The sequence below is a fragment of the Triplophysa dalaica genome, chromosome 5 (assembly GCF_015846415.1).
Source record: "Triplophysa dalaica isolate WHDGS20190420 chromosome 5, ASM1584641v1, whole genome shotgun sequence".
In the NCBI taxonomy this organism is placed as follows: Eukaryota; Metazoa; Chordata; class Actinopteri; order Cypriniformes; family Nemacheilidae; genus Triplophysa; species Triplophysa dalaica.
In genome coordinates this window covers 21168343-21188411 of record NC_079546.1, presented here as the reverse complement: position 1 = coordinate 21188411, position 20069 = coordinate 21168343, and the positions used below count along the sequence as shown (strand labels likewise).

The 20069-nt window shown below is 37.9% G+C and overlaps 1 protein-coding gene across 3 annotated transcripts; it reads left to right on the top strand.

Moving 5' to 3' along the window:
- Window positions 1-11761: 11761 nt before the first annotated feature.
- LOC130420335 (uncharacterized) lies at window positions 11762-19291 on the top strand. 3 transcript variants are annotated; one of them, XM_056747541.1, is made up of 7 exons: window positions 11762-12100; window positions 13187-13235; window positions 15921-16713; window positions 16873-17022; window positions 17179-17340; window positions 17424-17513; window positions 18074-19291. In XM_056747541.1, the coding sequence occupies exons 3-7, from the start codon at window positions 15937-15939 to the stop codon at window positions 18401-18403; spliced, it is 1509 nt and encodes a 502-aa protein (XP_056603519.1). In that variant the 5' UTR covers window positions 11762-12100; window positions 13187-13235; window positions 15921-15936; the 3' UTR covers window positions 18404-19291. The 3 variants fall into 3 exon arrangements, with proteins under 3 accessions (XP_056603519.1, XP_056603520.1, XP_056603518.1); XM_056747542.1 differs by lacking the exon at window positions 11762-12100 and adding an exon at window positions 12116-12607; XM_056747540.1 differs by lacking the exons at window positions 11762-12100; window positions 13187-13235 and adding an exon at window positions 15651-15790.
- The last annotated feature ends 778 nt before the right edge of the window (window positions 19292-20069 follow it).

Sequence of the window (20069 nt, the reverse complement as noted above, 5' to 3'; positions counted from 1 at the left end):
GGTTTTTAGGACGATCTATTGACAGAAATGCAATATAATATACAAATCATGTCTCTAGAGGAGTATAAAGACCTTACGTAATGAACTTTTATATTTCTAATACCTTAGAATAAGTTGTTTATATCTACATACATTGAATTCGACGCCATGTACAGCAGCTCTAAACGGACAAACAACTCTACAACACGCGTTTCCCCTTCCTCTCCACTGCGATATCGAACATGATCCGTATGGATTCAAACTCTACGGTTCAGAACGCATACACACTAACTCGTGAGCACGCAAAAAGTTTCGCGTGCGCACGAGAAAGTCTTCTGTTTTATTTTCCGCCAATCTGTTTTTTTTCCCGTCAATGTCCCTTCAACGGCTCCGTACTTGGCTCTGTCTGAACATGTTAAACAATGATTGTTAAATGAAACAACAATATTGTCGATTATAAATTCAAAATAATTTTTTTCTTTTTTCAAAACGCTACAAATCCATCCTTTTTTTTAAATATTGGTTTATTTCTTTTTAAAAACAAACAAACAAGAGAACATGAAACATATGACATCAGGGACTCTAATAAAAATCAAATAAATGCAAATGCATGAAATAAACAACAGCCAAATAAAATAAATAGTAACAAACTAAATAGTCAACTAAAATAAATATTTTAAATTTAATGTTTCAATATGTTCCACCACATACAACAAATAATTTAGAAATAAAACATACAAATACCACTAACGAGCGAATTCTGAGGACATATCGCATTTAGGCTAAACATTTTAAACATTTTAAACAAGGAAATATAGCGATTTGGCATGAAACATTGATGGAGCAGTGAATAGGTTTAGTACACACCAAGATGGCATTACAAACTCATTTCTTTTTAAATGTGGCGTTTAATGCATTTTGGAAGAGAGCTCTTCATATCTTGGTTTTAACAAACAGAAAAAACAATGTTACTCACATACTTATCCGAATCAAAGCAAACTCATCGGGGGTGATTTTTAGACAATCTTTGTCTCAAACGTCTCTCTGCTGGAAGGTATCTCCATAGATATCTGTCAGTATATCTGCTTAAAGCCTTCCCACCCAGCAAAGACACATGGGGCCCAGATGGGTTTGATGTGGGCTGTGTTCTGGGTCTCAGCTGGTTTTGTCCGCGGGTTCCATGTAGGCACCACATGGGTTAGCCCAGATGAAAGTGAACACTTCCTCATTTCCGAGCCTTTAAGTTGACTTCTTCACCAGGTAAAGATGTTGCCCTGGTTCAGCTTGAGGAACTGGTAGATTTCTATCCACGTGTGGCCTACACAGTTGGTTCCAGACGTTTAGTTACCCTGAAGGGACACATCACCATCTAAGGATTTGTTTAGCTTTCAATGTAAATGATGAGTAACTTTACCATTTTAGATTTGTGTTTATGCATGTTTCATTAATCAATTCATTTATAAAGTGGGATGACAGCACAAGTCAGCTTAAAAGCACTTTTTGAATGTGAAGATGATGCCAGAAATCTGACCATTTCACCTGGAATGCCGGCATCTGTGGATCAGTTGGCTCTTGAAATAAGACTTTCTTTGGAGAAACAAAGCCATCTAGGCTTCAGTTCAAAGATTCTTTGATCAATTTCAGACATTAAAGATCACAGTACTTTGAAAAGTGGTATACTTGCCTTGTGAGACAACCAGCTCTGTAATATCCTCAATTAATGCATCTTCCAGCCCCTCAAAGCATGAACCGCCACTTCCCTCGCAAAAGATGAGATTTGTAAAAAGAAACTTAGTGGTAAAATTTTGGGCACCTGCACGCAAACTCTGACCCTTGCCCACGGACATTTTGTAGCAGTTTGGCGACCCCGATGGTAAGTTAGTGAACTCAAGTTAGATTGTAGAAAGTAAGTGTGATAAAAACGATTATAAGCATTAATGCCTCACACACATTTTATTTTAGCTTAAATATCCTCACTATCACAAAGATTAAATCTGCAGAGGTATTTGTGCTTGTATTGAGTGATATTTGTTTCATGCACCTCTTGTAAAATCCAACTCAAATCTTCAATAAAAATTCATTCTGAATATTTAATCAACGCTGTCTCACCATCACACTATGAGCGCACAAGGAGGAGATGATCCGTATGCATAGAATATAGGGGATCATCAAATAGGATTACTGCAGAACATATTGTAAATAAATAGCTAAATATATTTCCCTATAGTCATACACCCATTACACTCTCGCACAATCGTTTTTCTAAATGTCCTCTTTATCGGTTCTAACTGAGTTCATAACAAAACTGGAATGACAACATATTCGTCTTTAACAATTATGTCTTTAAACGATCAGTCTAAATGCTGTAAACATATAAATGTTGCAGAGACCTTCTTTGCCTTTAATATAATAATTATAACAATAAGTAATATGGAAATCTCAGTGAATCTCATGTGTGGCCATTTGTGATTTCATTACGGAATTAAAGGATGGGATCGGGGTTTTACATTATTTTATTTTATTTAATTTTTCTATGGTATCTGATTGCGGTTGAACCAGAAACATAACACGTCCATAATGGTGCCTGACGTCAAGCTTAACAAGGGGATTTGAAGCCAGGCTTATTAAATACGAATAAACATTTATGAGGTGCTTTAGAAGGGAAATGATCAATTTCTTGTGAATGGAACTCTCCTTTCTCTTACCCCGAAAGGCCTCGCAGAAGAAATAATTAAGTACAAAGTTTCTGAGGCCTTGATTCAAACCATCCATGTTTGCATGAGAAAGGAACTCAGACTGGGTGTTGTGGATGGAAGCACTACATTAAGATAAAAATGATGAACTTCCGTACAAAACTTGGCCGAGCTGGACACCCAGAAGTCGCTGTCAACTCACTTAAGAACAACAGAAAGATCAGGGGAAACCAGCTGCACACATAAAAAAGGCCAGAAAGACAGAGATTCATTTCTGTTCAAACCATCCAAGCAGTGAAACCACAGAGAGTCTGGAGGAGTAAAGAGTTTCTCTATTGAGTGAGGTTAATAAAAGAATAACTGAGCTGTGATACAGGAAAAGATGCTTCATACCTTCTCATACCGTACACAAGGGCTAGTCAACAGGCCCGCCAATCATCTTTACCAAGCCCACCTTAACATTTCAAATAACTGGAGAGAGTTTAAGAATGTTGTGCTTTAAGAAATGCACGTCCTGAGACGCCACGACTTTAAATCCAAAACGCTGCTATAATCAATACGAAAGTAATTTCCGTGGCTCCATTTCCATCTTATAAAGCGATTTGATCCAAGAAACTTTGAAAAGTAACTGGAGGAAGAGAACTACACCACATGAACTGTTGTCTCAGATAAGGAAAAGACAATATTGTTTTTATTGCTGCATTCATTATGTATGATTTAACAGCTTTGTTTACTGTTTTCGTAAACAAACATCTGGAACTTACACTTCAAAAGATCTGCACTTATAAATGTGTGGGGCACATAAATGCGATTGGGATTCACCCGAAGATTTGATAATAGTGTTAAGTTTCTTGCACAGATCGATTGATTCAATTGAACGCCAGTTTAACATCAAGGGGCAGATACAGTTGAAAGAAAAAGTATGTGAACCCTTTGGGCTTACTTGGATTTCTTCATAAATTGGTCATAAAATGTGTTCTGATCTTCATCTAAGTCACAGCAATAGAGAAACACAGTCTGCTTAAACTAATACCGCACAAACATTATATGTTTTCATGTTTTTATTGAACACAACATGTAAACATTCATAGTGCCGGGTGGAAAAAGTATGTGAAACCCTAGGCTAATGACTTCTCCAAGAGATAATTGGAGCCAGGAGTCAGCCAACCTGGGGTCCAATCAATGTGATGAGAGTGGATGTGTTGATTAAAGCTGGCCTGTCCAATAAAAAACACACACCAGTTTTGAGTTTGCTGTTCTGAAGAAACGTTGTCTGATGTGAACCATGCCTCGCACAAAAGAGCTCTCAGAAGACCTACGATCAAGAATTGTCGACTTACATAAAGCTGGAAAGGGCTACAAAAGTATATCCAAAAGCCTTGATGTCCATGTGTCCACGGTAAGACTGATTGTCTACAAATGGAGAAAGTTCAGCACTGTTGCTACACTCTCTAGGTGTGGACGTCCTGTAAAGATGACTGCAAGAGCACAGCGCAGAATGCTCAATGAGGTGAAGAAGAATCCTAGAGTGTCAGCTCAACACTTACAGAAATCTCTGGCACATGCTAACATTTTTGTTGACAAATATACAATAAGGAAAACATTAAACAAGAATGGACTTCATGGGAGGACACCACGGAGGAAGCCACTGCTGTCCAAAAAAAACATTGCGGCACGTTTGAAGTTTGTAAAAGAGCACCTGGATGTTCCACAGCACTACTGGCAAAACATTCTGTGGACAGATGAAACCAAAATTGAGTTGTTTGGAAAGAACACACAATGCTATGTGTGGAGAACAAAAGGCACAGCACACCAACATCAAAACCTCATCCCAACTGTGAAATATGGTGGAGGGGGCATCATGGTTTGGGGCTGCTTTGCTGCCTCAGGCCCTGGACGGATTACTGTCATCGATGGAAAAATGAATTCTAAAGTTTATCAAGACATTTTAGCAGGAAAACTTAAGACCATCTGTCCGCCAACTGAAGCTTAACAGAGGATCCATCAGGACAACAACCCAAAGCATAGAAGTAAATCAACAACAGAATGGCTTCAACAGAAGAAAATACGCCTTCTGGAGTGGCCCAGTCAGAGTCCTGACCTCAACCCGATTGAGATGCTGTGACATGAGCTCAAGAGAGCGATTCACACCAGACATCCCAAGAATATTACTGTACTGAAACACTTTTGTAAAGAGGAATGGTCCAAATTTCTCCTGACCGTTGTGCAGGTCTGATCTGCAACTATAGGAAACGTTTGGTTGAGGTTATTGCTGCCAAAGGAGGGTCAACCAGTTATTAAACCCAAAGGTTCACATACTTTCTCCACCCTGCACTATGAATGTTTACATGTTGTGTTCAATAAAAACATGAAAACGTATAATGTTTGTGCGGTATTAGTTTAAGCAGACTGTGTTTCTCTATTGTTGTGACTTAGATGAAGATCAGAACACATTTTATGACCAATTTATGAAGAAATCCAAGTAAGCCCAAAGGGTTCACATACTTTTTCTTTCAACTGTATAACTTTTGTGCTGAATTTATGAGCATTTTTTACTTTCATTAATTCAATATCTTCATAAATATCTTCTAGAGAAAAACAATACAACACATATCTTGGAAGTATCGGGGGACTGGGGTGAGTAAATTAACAGCAATTTCATGCAGTGTATTAGTGAATATAAAATACAATTATAAAGGCACTATCTCTTTGATTAAATATCATGAATAGTTGTATACTGGATGCAATATTTGTATGCATACTTTAATATATCACCTGTGAGTAAAAGCAACAAAAAACTTATAAAAGGAACAAATGCAAGAAATAACAGAAATACAAAACAAAAGAAATTATGATATGGAAACTGGCCCGCATCCTATTTATACTTTTGGAATCTGGTCCTCAAAGAAAAGTTGTTGAAGACCCCTGATGTACACAGTCAGAAGTACACAGTCAGTGCTCAAAGAATATGTTTAACTGATAAACACATACAGCCAGACTGTGTATAGTTATGAAACTCTGACTGACCTCACTAAAAAGGATAAGTTTCGAAACATTCATCAGACCAACGATTGCCCATTATGAAATGTAAGCAAAACTAGATTTAAAATCCTATTTCCACTGAAGTGATATTAGAGGCAGAAGCCATCAAGATGTTTTTGGAGGCGCTAACAGCCCGGTGATCACAGAGAACTCACACATTAGATTTGCGCAGAGGCAACTTTTAAAATAGGCACTAGTGTCTTTATAAATCAACTGTAGATTATTAGTTTCATATTAAAAATCTTTGATACTAAAACAGCACTGTGAAAAAGTGGTTTTAGATGACGGCCAATAGTGTTTTAGCTGATGTTGAACAGGCAGCTTTCATGTCAAATTGAAAAGTCCTTTCTGTACATCCAGACCTCTGACCTGCAGACACCCCTGTCTCAATAAAACCTTTAATTGTAATATAGTTAAGAATTAGGGGTGAGCGGATCGATCCTGAAATATCGATACTTCAGATGCTGAGGTTGTATCGAAAAGGATCGATCCTAACATGAAAACATCGATACTAATATGTTTTACTACAGATTTTATTTATTTACTAATGTAGATAATAATTGTATAATAACGAAGAACTATTTACTTCTCATACACCTAGTTTTGCACACATTGCTCCTCCCTGACCTGCTGTGTTTTGTAGTCCACTATCACGCGACTCATCAGCGCCAAGAGCAAGCACACAGACGCTGCTGCAGACAGTGAACAGAAGAGGAACATAGTGTGGAGATTAAAGACCTCGCTGAATAAAAACACTGTGAACTGTGATGTATGACAGTGGGCCTTTGGAGGTTAAATGACAAAGCTGGAGAAGTAGTACTAGGATAGGGGAGAAATTATTTTGTTATATATTGGTTTTCTGTTCTTTTAATCCGTTATTGTTACTATTTTCCAGTAATAATTTGGTGCAAAGTTCATGCTTGCAAATTCTATCGGAATAAATGAATAAATAAACATATTTATTTGGTTTAACTTATATCCCATTTTAACATCTACATGATTACAGCCTATAGGCACATTAAGAGCAAAAATCACAAAATATATTAGTGGTCATGAAAATGTATTGAGATTCAGCAAATTAATGATTAATTCATCTGATAAATCATGAAATTACATCAAGAGGAAAGTAAATGTAAATTCAAGTGAATGATTCTAAAAGTATTGGTATCAATGTAAGTAATACTGGCCCTGCATTTACAATAATTGTACAGCATCGCAAACCACTAATTAAAATCACACAGACATGTAGAATCGGTGTATGAATCTCAACAATGGGGACAATCAAACAAAAGAAAACTTCATAATGCAATGCATGCTGGGTAACATCATGGTAGAAAACTCATCCATGAATATAGGTATTATGACAAAATTTTCAAACACCCCTAATCTCAAAATGGATCACATGAATAGACAGAGCTGAAATTTCCCTTTCCGACGAAACCTGAATTGTGAAAATCAGTTGAGGATTGCGAAAGTAATGATATTTATAATACCGAGGAATATAGTAAAATAATTAACATTAACTACAATAGAAGTCGTGTGACCGAAAATGCTTATTATTCACACATTTTTGCTTGTAACTTCCTTATTTTATCAGATAGTTGCATGAAATTTGAATAGAAGGTAGGATTTTGTTAGTTCTTTCAAATGAAATAATGAAAATATACTGTTTTAGCTGGAATGGGCATCAGACCCATGGTACCTCACTCAAAACAAATAAAATTAATAAGCGTTCATTCATATTCATAAACATTTATTTTGAGAATACAAGAGAAAAAAACGATACACATCAAAATTAATTGCTAATTCATATTCATACAACACATATGATGTGCATATTAAACTACATAGCATGACTAATTGAGAGAAATTTCAAGAAAAACACTGTCAGAATGAGTTGAATACAGACGATGTTTTTTTTAGAACGGCGCCTGCATTACATTCGCTAATCTAACCGCCACAAATGTGACTTCACAATTTCCACGATTTAGTTAAATACTTTCTCCTCGATGGATTTCGATGGAATTTCGTATGTAACAAGATAAGAACTATGTATTTAGGTCAAACTACCTTTCATTAGTGTCCAAAGCTTAGATGAAGCCCACCGACCGGTTGAACGCAACGCAAATTTTCTGAAAGCCGCGGTGACCTGAAATCACATTAGGGCTGAAATCCCGAAGTGTCCAACGCTTCAGGGGCTTGCACTCGATGTAGTTATCGTCATATTCTGGAAAAACATACTCCCACCAGTCTGCACATGCTCCTACTCTCTATGGTGCCGCATGCTTTGCCGGGAAAATTGTCCAATAAAGGAATAAGAAAAATTGTTACAAATCAGTTTTATATATTTGAAAAAAACGTCCTGAAAGCTGTACAATCATGGGGGGGTGTTTTTGTTGTAAAGAGGTCAGAATGCATGACACATCGTTGCAGCACCCCTTTAAAGATTAGTTTAACTAAAGTGTTCTGTACATGAAGTTATAATGTTTGTTATGTATTACCACTTGTAAATACACTGTAAAACATCTGATATCAAAATGTTCTCCCATTAAAAGGAGTCATTGCAACTCAACAAAGAGTTTTTAGTAGTAGTGTATTATTTCCATATAGTGATAGGTGCCCGATGTGAGTCATTTTCCCATCAAAGGGCTTCTTCCTCTGTGAAAATGAGGGCATGAAAATGTTGTCATCATTTGCTCACCCTCCAGTTGTTATAAACCTGTAAACATTTCTTAGTTCAACACAAATAAGATATTTTAATGTCAGTTTTTAAGTAAGCTGTTTTGGGTCACTCATACACAATAATAACTTTAAAAGCTTATTTTAATTATTTTTATGTAACTCACTTTAAGTGAAATTAAACATTTAACAATGATTAAATTGATTATACATGCTATTATGTGCAGTCAGTTCGGACATAGCACAGTGCTAATTCACTTCATGCACAGCTAAACAGATGAAAAAAAAGAGCTAAATTCATAGAAGGATCAAAAGACATTTTCAGGTGAAGTATTCCTTTAAGTCTTGTGTGTGCAACTATATTCATTCTTTCCTCAATTATGATAAACATGCTCCATAAAAACATTTCCACTAAGTGCAATGAACATTTTGTTTATGGTGAATGAATATTGGTTTAATAAGACCTTGTCTTGTCTAAATTGAGCAAATGTAACTGACTGTGTTTCTTCACATTAAAATATGGAAACACAAAATAACTCTATAGGAGTTCATTTTAACACTTTGAAAGTGTCCCATGGGGTCCACTCCGAATATAGTTATTTTAACACATTTGAAAGTGTTGGCACATTGACACTCTTAAATAGTTAAAAACTTACTCCGCATAGAGTTAAAACACTAACTACAGCCAACTCTGACCAGTGTAAAATAATTGATGTAGGTTGTTACAAATAAGCTCACCCCAGTGTAATTAACTCCTGTGGTGTTTCATGAAGTGTAAATATGGTAAACAAAGACAATAATACTTTACTTGGGGAAAATATTTTTTAATTGTGCTAATTTCAGCCAACAGTTTTCAGAATGTAGAAACATGTTAAAAACATTCTGTAAAAATATACAAAATGGAGAAATAGCTCAATTTTTTAAAATTTTAAAATTTTAAAACATTTTTTAAAATGTAACAGTAAGGCACCAAGAATTCTCGGTCATCCCCACAATAAAACATTTTATCGAAGGGCTTAAAATATGTAAGTTGATCCATATTTATAACAGAGAAGTGGTTTCTACACTCCTCAATGCAGTATGCATTTAGGTGTTCATCAAAGTGAAGGGTGCACATATCACATGCAATAAAAAAAGCACTCTGTCCATGAATGACAATAGTACAGATCTTTTTAAAAATAGGAAGCTCGTGACACATTCCAGTACAGACAAACAGATTTATCTGGTATTCTGTACCATAGCTTTTGACCCAGCTGGTAGTTGACGTCAGGCTGATGACATCACTGTGTCTTCTGGATGAGCGTTCTGAGTCCTTCTTCTGTTTTCTGAGGAAGATAAAAGTCAATAAAAGTGATGAAGTTCTGCTGTTTGTTTTCTGGATTGTTTCAGGTGAATGATGATGATGATGATGATGATGAAAACTCACGCGCTCTTCCTGCACAGATGATCTGAAGAAGAATGACAGTAGGAGCAGCAAACACTGACACCTCAACAATCACTAGAATCACTAGAAGACACAAGAACACCATTAAATCCATCAAACTCTCAAACACTACACATGAGAAACAAACACAAGATGAGTTCAGTGAGAGTTTCACTCATGTACTTATGTAACAGGACACATGGATCACAATCAACACTTCATACCTCTTATTATTATTGATGTTGTAGATGATACTGTAAAAAACAAAGTTTAGTTAAGATGAGTCATATTGTGAAAACACATACACACACACACACACACACACACACACATAAAGAAGATCATAAATGTTGAGAGACATCATACTGTAGAACATCACAATCATATTTCATGTTTATGTCATTTCTTCATCATCAGTACAGAGTTTAATGACTGAAGTCACTTTGAGTGCAGGACACTCCTGTCAGAGTGATGTCTTACCTGTAAATCTGACAGTATATGTGACTGAGGTCTTGATGTCATTCTTGTGTTTGAGCACACATCTCAACTCTGTGTTGTCGTCTTCATTCACGAGTGTTGTAGTCAGAGAGATGAAACAGAGTTTATCTGATCTAATCTGATATCTGGAGTCTGTCTGTAGATCAACATCAGTCTGATTCATCCACACCAGCTGAAATCCATCATAACTGAACACATGATCACAGTCAAATGTAAACAGCCGACAGGAGAGAGTGACAGATGTGTTTGCTCTTATCTCAGTCTGTGATGATGATGATGATGATGATGAAGACACTTCATGAGTTTCAGTGAAAACACAAGAGATAAAGAGAACTGTGATCTGAAGTTAAACATGTGTTCATATAAATGAAGAGAAACACTGACCATGAAGAACATGTAGATAAACATGTGAATCAGGTCCATGTTGATGTTCATTCACATATTGTCTGCAGGTGTAAACTCCACCATCATGTTGTGTTGTTTTATAGATGTTGAGAGAGCAGTCAGATGTCAGACTCAGTCTCTCAGATCTCTCTGTGTTATTCTTATTTATTCCTCCAGTAAACACTTCTACTGCAGATGATATTGTATATTTATTGTAGATACATGTAGTTGAGGAGCATTGATGAAGAACATCATTACAGGACAGAGACACACTTTAACCAAAACTGATGAACACATCAGTCACTTCTGCTCCACTCACACCTGAAACAGCAGATGACAGTGAACAATCCACTCAGAACCACTTAAAGTCAAACACAACCGCTGACTTGACCATTGCTTAATTCTATATGAAAGTGTGCTGCCTGTTACGTGTTATTGTTGTTTTGCGCATGCGCTTCAGTTTATAACCATCAACAGTTCACACTGGAATCTGATATTGGCCACATTTAAAATAAACTGAGAACAGCCAAACAAAAAATCTGAATTGAGCATTAAGGCTTCCAGTGTGAACGTGGCTTAAAACACATGAACTCTATGATAAATGTGACATGAGATGAAACTGAACATGTTTCTCAGAATGTCAGTGAGAGTAATGAAATGAAATCTGATGAAATAAATGTGTTGTATAGTTTACCTGTGAATAGTGAAGAGAGAAGGATCAGTCCCAGCAGACATATATCACTCTTCTCAGTCATGTTGTGTTTCTCTTACTGAGTCTCTTCTCATCATCTACTTATATTTCTTCATCAGAACATTTGTAGCACTTCCTCTAATGTCTCATTTCCTCTTTTCACATCGACTGAGTCATGACACAATAACAGACTAGAACACATTCTGTAGTTTAATGGTGATATTTGTAAAATACTTGGAACAACTTAAAATAATTGGAAACAGTGCTCAGTTATGGCTTTTATTGTCAGAGACTTTAACAGGACTAACATGATGAAGGTTTTCTCCAAATTCATTTAACCAAGCACACTGTAAAAAATGATCTGATCAAAAAGTTATGATAACTTATATATGTCATTAACTCAGACATAAAATAATGTGTTATGAAATTTCAACTCAATTGTTTGAGTTTTCAATCTTCCAATTTAGGTTCATAAGTTACTTCAATGAATCACAAATTCCAGGTGTTTGAATGAACTTGCCATTTTAAATTGAGTGGGCTACAAGTCTTTGGCGTGTTGTATTGAGTGGAGGACAGCTCTTTGCGCATGTGCGGGGGACTACAGACGAACAAATTTACGCGCCAACAAGCAAACGAACTTCAATCGGCCTGGTGCCTCATTTTTCCCGTCAGATAAGACGAGTCGTGTTGGCATGAACAAGTTCGCTATTGGTAAGTGTTTGTGTTTTGTAGATATTAAGAATGTGCATTGATGAAACCAATAACGTGGTATGTGCTGTGCTACAACTGTGATGTCATTTAAGCAAGGCACGTTTCAGCGACCGTTAACGTTAGCTAGAAAACTAGCAGTTCAGTCTTTTAGTTCAGTCAGAGACGGTTGATAAAGCGTTATCTGAAATCTACCAGCATTTATCTGAAATCTAAAGCTTTTGTAACATTAAACACTACCGTTCAAAAGTTTGGGTCAGTAAGGATTTTTATTTTTGGGGAAAGAAATAAAATAAATCAATACTTTTATTCATCAAGAATGAGTTAAAATGATCAGATTGAGTGGAGGACGGCTCTTGGCGCATGTGCGGGGGACTAACGTACCGACGAAGCCAGGCCTCGAGAAGAACAAATTTACGCGCCAGCAAGCAAACGAACTTCAATCGGCCGGGTGCCTCATTTTCCCGTTAGATAAGACGAGTCTTGTTGGCATGAACAAGTTCGCCATTGGTAAGTGTTAGTGTTTTGTAGATATTAAGAATGTGCGTTGATGAAACCAATAACGTGATTAACGTTAGCTATCATTACCTTTTGATATGTGCAACAACTGTGATGTCATTTAAGCGAGGCACGTTTCAGCGACCGTTAACGTTAGCTAGAAAACTAGCAGTTTAGTCAGAGACGGTTGATAAAGCGTTATCTGAAATCTTCCAGCAATTATCTGAAATCTAAAGCTTTTGTAACATTAAACACTACCGTTCAAAAGTTTGGTGTCAGTAAGAATTTTTATTTTATTTTTGGGGGAAAGAAATAAGATGTATCAATACTTTTATTCATCAAGGATGAGTTAAACAGATCAAAAGTTACAGTAAAGACACTTATTGTTAGTTCTATTTTATATAAATGCTGTTCTTTTGAACTTTATATTTATTACATAACATCGGTCGCGTTAGCTAGTGCTAAAGAGCAATCCAACAATTCATATATACAATTTGTAAGTTAGACTTAATTAGAAATGTGCTCTTGTTCATTTTTGCAATTCACATCACTTGGCAGCTAAAACTTTTTTTTCTGTTTTGTGTGTTTCAGGTGTTTTGTGATTTACCAGGCTCAGCTACTCATTTGATGAAGTGGACTTGTAAGTTTTGCAATTTTTCCTCATACATTGAAAAGACTATAGTGAATCATTACAAGGACAAGCATGGACGTGGAAGAACAGGTTTTAGTTGTATTTACCCGAATTGTCTTACCGTCTTTCAATCCCATGTGGAACTTTTAAAACATTTGACGGACCACAAACAAGGAACCAGTCCCATTGCTAGACTTCGTTGTGAACTTTGTACTTTTTCAGCGCCAAGCAATATCAAACATTATTTTCTTCATTTAAAGAGACATTTGATAAAAAGAGAGACTGTGAATTGCCCATTTGTGGGGTGCTGTTTTACATCTAGAGTAGCCTCAACTTTTACTGCTCACAGAAGCCGATATCATCAGCCTTCTACATTCAATAATTTCAAACCTGAACTTATTATCCATTGTCAAAGTCAAGCTTCTGTCAATGATGAACAGGATAACTTTGATTTAGAGTCACCAGATGTTTCAGTGACTGAACCTGACTCTCAGCCTACACAGAAGTCAGTTGAGCGCAGAATTGCATCCCTTTTCCTTCGACTGCAAGCCGTCCTTCATGTGTCAAAGTCTGCGATTCAAGAAATTGTGGATGATTTGTTTGATATTGGAAAATGTGCTGGACAAATAACTAGGGAGTCAATTGAGAATGTTTTGGAGAAGCATAATTGCACATCTGAGGAATGTTTGACATCCTTGACCGAATTATTTCAAAGTGCTAACCCACTTAATTTCCTTTCAAGAGAAGGATCTTTTGAACAGACAAGAAAAGTTTCATACTGTTATCTATATCCCTATTCTAAAGTTACTTTCAGATCTTCTTAAAAAAGAAGAGGTACTGCAAGCACTGGGGAAAAAGAAACCTGTTGAACAGTCTGGCTACTACAAGTCTTTTCTGGATGGTGACTTCTATAAATCGAATGGAATCCTCTCAGGTCAAGAACTAAGTGTAGCTATTACTTTGTATATTGATGACTTTGAAATCTGCAATCCCTTGGGCACATCAAAAAAAAAACATAAAATCTGTGGTGTGTATTGGGTTATTGGCAATTTACCCTCTAGATACAAGTCAACATTGTCGTCAATCTACCTTGCTTTACTGTGCAAGGCTGAGCATGTCAGGATTTATGGTTATGATCGTGTTTTGAAGCCACTGATTGAAGATATTAAATGTCTTGAAACAGTAGGTGTGTTTGTAGAGAAACTAGGGTGTAATGTTAAAGGCACCATCTTGTTCGTTGCTGCTGACAACTTGGCAGCACATTCCTTAGGTGGATTCCAAGAGTCTTTCAATGTTGAGAAGTTCTGTAGGTTTTGTCTAGCTAGTCGTCGAGACATACAAACGTGTGATGTTAGAACTGGGAACTTTGTTTTAAGGTCACCAGAATCATTTGATGAAGCTGTAAATGTCTTGAAGCAGACGGACCTTGCATCTGTTGATGGTGTGAAACGAGACTGCCCTCTCAACAGCCTGACAGGTTTTCACACATGCACAGGCTTTCCACCTGATTTTTTACACGATGTGCTGGAAGGGATTGTGCCTGTAGAACTAAGTCTGTGCCTTGCAGATTTGATTTCAAAGAAGTATTTCACATTAGAAGAGCTTAATAGTGAAATACAGAGCTTCCCTTTTAAATTCTCGGATAAGAGAAATTGTCCTCAGAAAATTCTTTCAACTTTTAAAAAGAGTGGAACTGTAGGTGGTAACGGCCACGAAAAATTGGAGTCTTGTGCGTTTCCTTACCCTCATCATCGGCCACCGTGTTCCAGAAGGGAATCAAACATGGGAAGTAATCCTTGAGCTGAAAGACTTGGTTGAGCTCTTAGCGACTCCATATCACACTGAAGACTCGCTGTGTTATTTGCAGTCCAAAATATCGGATCATAGACAGTTGCTACTGACAGTTTTCCCGGATTACAAATTGCGCCCCAAACATCACTTTATTGAACATTATCCTTGCCTTATTCAAAGATTTGGACCCTTAATAGAGTGTTGGACAATCAGGTTTGAGGCTAAGCATTCTTTCTTTAAGAAGGTAGTGCGTGATGCCAATAACTTTAAAAATATTCTGCTTACCCTTGCCTCAAGACACCAACTTATGCTTGCATATTATCTTGAAATGCCCAGCATTTTCAAGCCTGAGATTGAGACAGCAAAAGTGACAGATGTGTGCCTGGGAGTCTTAGATGGTGGTCTTAGACTAGCAATCTTGAATAGATTCAGTGATGTTGACACAGTTGGACTGACCCCTAATGTCTTCTTAAATGGAACGCAGTATTCAAAGGGAATGATACTTTCTGTTGGAAGTACAAGTGGACTACCCAACTTCGGAAGGATTTTGGAAATATGCATTGTGCTGGATGGTCATGTTTGTTTCTTCGTTGAACCTTTTTCGACTTACTATGTGGAGCATTTGAGGAGTTACCATCTTGTGAAGAAAAGTCCTGCTGAGTGTCTCTTGGTGAAACCAGAGGATCTCAATGACTACATGCCACTTGTGTCATACCTTGTCCAGGGTCGCCTGTTAACCACTCCTAGAACATTCTTGCTGAATTAAGGCTGCTGTAAGTTTGTGTATTTCTACCCTGATCCAAAAGAATTAACCCTCTTGAAGTGTTTTCCAAATCGTTTCTGTAGTAACAATTTGTTTGTATGTATACAATGAATTAAACCTTTTTTCTTCTCCAATTTCAGGCTGAAGTGATCCACGATGCTGCTGCGAGTTGTCCTCTCTGATATGGATATCAGGCGCCTTTCCATCGAAATCACCCCCCCTAGTGTTGATGCACTGTGCCAGGTGTTGCGTGCAAACCTTGGCCTGAGAGGTGGATTTATTTTACAATTTGAGGACCCTGCGTTCAAGGATCAGCTGACCAATTTGACCGACATCCGAGACCTTCCTGAGGAGAGAGCAACATTGAAAGTGTTGTTCACAGCTGATGCAGCTTGCTCGGATTCCAAATTGGATTCAGCCAGCCTTCCATCTCTCAGTAGTCGGGAATCTGACTCCCAGCACTGGCCTGAGCCCTTCCCGATTCCAGAGTTCTCGCATGATGTTGAACTCACGCTGCAAGAAGCAAATGGAAGATATGCAAAAGATGGATCTGTGCTGGTGATTCCTAAAGGTATGAAATCTGATATCCTGGACACACTTGCAGACAGCATGTCAAAGATAAGTCCTTATCCTGAGAGGCAACACTATGAGAATGTTGCGAAAGCGCTTGTGGAGAAGCATCCCAGTCTAAAAGAGCCAGGGTCTGGAAAGGGTTGGTACGGCTGGTTCCACAGCCTGAAGTTTAAGCTCGGAAACTATCGACAGAAGTTAAGTGCAGCTGGATGCCCAGAGGTGAGGGTCAACAAAAGAAAAGGAGAAGAAGCCAAGGGACCACGTATGAAGAAGTCAAAGAAGGGCGAGGTCCACTTCTGTCCAGATCCCCCTGAAGGACTAAGTGATGAAGACATGGAAGAAAAGCGGATGTTGATGGAGGTACATCATACACACACATGCACATACACATCATACCTGTCTAATATTACTGCATACATACCTGCCTATGTTATACTAACTACCTACACTTTGCTTTTGTGTCTGTGAAGCCTACTATTTTGTCTTATGTGTCCTTTGCGCTTGTGCAATCCAATTCAGGTGGAAGTGCTCAAAAAAGACCCAGATCACCAGCAGATAGATGAGCTGATGTCTGCCACGTTCTCCAAGCGCAGAAAGGAGATCGTAGGGGATCAACCTATCATTGGGGATGTCATAGCTAGATGGCCGGCCATGTTCTGTGAGAGACAGGTATAACAATAGACAACACTCAGCCTATGATTAAAGAGACTTTGGTATTACTGAGTGGATGAAAGCCTTTGACCACAGACAACCTTAGCTTACTAAATTATGACTCTATGCTTTGAAAATCTTTTCTCTAATTTCTTAACCTTTTTGTCTTCTCAGGTTCGGACAGAGTTCAAAAGAGTCGTAAGCATAGACCTTCTCGAGTCGTTCCTCGATGGACTTGACGACCTGGCACCACGACTGCTGGAAGTGTACGAAGCTGCGACCAAGTCGGCAAAGATGCCTGCACTGAAAGCCATTTTGGACTGTCTGAAGAAAGATGTGAGTAGACGAGCTGAGAATTGTAAAATTGGGCACCAGATGTTTGCAATAAAATCTCAACACTGCTTATTTTTGTCTTGTAGGACACAAACAACAGGAGAAGGATTGCTGCTCTGCTGGGTCTGCCACACTATCTAAGAGAAGAGCCATCAGACATCATCAGGATGTGTGACGTAAGACCTTTTTCTGTCATGCATAACAGCCTATAAATGAACGTACCCACCCACATATACACTTGTGCGCACACACACACACACACACACACACACACACACACACACACACACACACAGACAACCTTTAACAAAGAGATTGCATTAGATACACTCATGGGTGTTGATAAAGTCCTGTGGCAGCAAAATGGTGATGATGCAAGGAGAAGTGATGGGCAGAATAGTGATGGGGAGGACGAGGGTTGGGTGGAATAGTGGTGATGGGAGCAGGGAGGGGTAGAGCAATGTTGGGGGAGGAGAAAGGAGGGGTAGAATAGTGATGGGGAGAGGACCCAGTGCAACATACACTTTCCCAGATCTGAGAGGACACTGAAGTTTTCACCCTTGCAGTAACGTTCCAATATTGCACCTACAAACATGCACACTCACAACTGAAAGCCCAAGAAGACTATTTTATTAGCCTGAAAACAAGGTTTATGATCACTGAGACTTAAATAGCTTTGCAGAGCATGTACATCTTGACCCAAACATTCACACTATTTTTTTTTCTGCTTTTCAAGGCCCATGGTGAGACTCTGGCTGCAGCCATGGAGGGGATGCAACTTGGCCTGTTGATAGGCCATGAAGGTGACAACCAGGATGCCTTTCCACGTGAGGTCTTCAATGTGGCAGTTGTGGTTGAGGAGACTGTTGTGCTTCACAACTTCAAGGATGTGCCATCCAGCTTTGCCATGCTTTTGGGGATCATCTACTGCGTTAACCTTGAGTATCCACGAGCCATGAAGTATTCCTTTGAGTTCCTTCAGAGGGTAGTGATGAAGATCAAACCAGATCAAGCCTCTGCCAGAGTCCACGGCATCCGAAACAAGCTCCTGAGATATAATTTGTAAACCATGCCCCACCTGAGAATAGGATTGGAATTCATTTTTTTCTGTTGACATGCGTTCCAAATTTGAAGGCAAAAGCACTTAAGCAAACAGGAGAGGAGCCCTGATTTTTTTGTTGGACTGAAAACATTTAATTCTGAATATTGTTCAAATAATGGGGTCAAAAGTATACTGTATTCAAGTTTCAAATATTTGTAAACAACCAGCTGCAGTCTGAAGTTTTAGATTTGTTTGTGTTTGGGGTTCAGCACAGCTTTTGGTATAAGTTAGCTGGATCTGTGAGATTAATGTTTTTAAGGTTTTTTAAATGTTAACATTTAAAACCTGTTCAATATTTCAGTGTTGTAAGGAAAAAAGCTAATGCTTTTAAAAGAATTTATTTTCTTTTGGGTTAATATGAATAGTGTTCAGTACAGCTTTGGGTGACCTAATGGGCATATGACAAGCAGAGGGCTGTGCACGTGCATATAGAAGGTGAGATGTTTCCTGCAGTAATCATCAGTCAACTTAACCTCATTAGGTCACACAACAATAACAATGATAAACAACTTAGATGACAGGCAGTGATTTTATTTTTTTTGGAGGTGCTGAATATAGATATCTATACTGCTGTATGTGTCTATTGGTCTATCTAGCCTAGATTCAGCATGACCAACTTCTTGGTTGACAACAGGCACTGCAGACAACTGCAGGAAACACTTCCCATCATCCACCTTCTATACACACACTGAGAAATACTTGTGGAGTCTGCTTGGGATACCCCCTCATAGTGTAAGCTCACACGAAACCCTTCTATTTATCTTAGCCTCATTATGTGACCCACAGCCAACTGAAGTTTGGTATTGATTACAATTTTGAGATGATTTCATGATTGAAGTGTTTATGTATAGCTTGTATTGGCTTAACATTGGTTTTAATAAAAAAAAACTTTTGTACTCAAATTTGTGTTTTTAGAATTAATTGTTAAGTTAAAACAAGACGTTCTTTTAGATCATCTTAACTTGATACCCTAATTCAAAGACATTACTTAATTTAAATGACTAAGTTGAACCCACTAATGGGGATAAGTGAACAGAATGCTCACTAATGAGTTCACTTTATTTTGAACTTGCATAGCAAAGTTGAAACAACAATAATGGTATAGTCATGTTGACTCACAGAAGGCAATTCACAGTTTAACAACACTTAAAATAATGAGTTAAAACAATTCATTAATCCATTTTGTTTTTACTTGAAATTTTGAGGCAGCTGCTTAACTTATGATTTTAAGTAGAACCAAGTAGATATTTTTTACAGTGCAGAGATGATCACTTCTCCATTCTTCTTCTGTCTGCATGCAAACAAATGCAGAACATGAGTGAGGTCATCTTTACACTTCTTCAAAACCACAGATCCACAGATTACTCATGATGCAGCAGACACACACATTAATGAACAAATTAACTCTGTCACAGATTATATCAATGTGTCCACTGATAATATCATCAGAAGAAATCCTTGGATGTGGAATGCATGAAAAAGGGTTTACAGTTAATCACAGACCACATGGGGAAACATAATTATAAAAAACCCTGTGACATGGGTCATTCTTGAGCTGAACACATTCAATGCACGGTCTGAGGCTAGAAACAGCACCTAGGGCAGGTGTGACCAACTCTGTTCCTGGAGA

Coding starts and splice junctions, on each gene's coding strand:
- LOC130420335 (XM_056747541.1), top strand. CDS start 15,937: ATGCTGCTGCGAGTTGTCCTCTCTGATATGGATATCAGGCGCCTTTCC. Junction 17,023..17,178: donor CCATGTTCTGTGAGAGACAG/GTATAACAATAG, acceptor TTGTCTTCTCAG/GTTCGGACAGAGTTCAAAAG. Junction 17,341..17,423: donor TGGACTGTCTGAAGAAAGAT/GTGAGTAGACGA, acceptor TTTGTCTTGTAG/GACACAAACAACAGGAGAAG.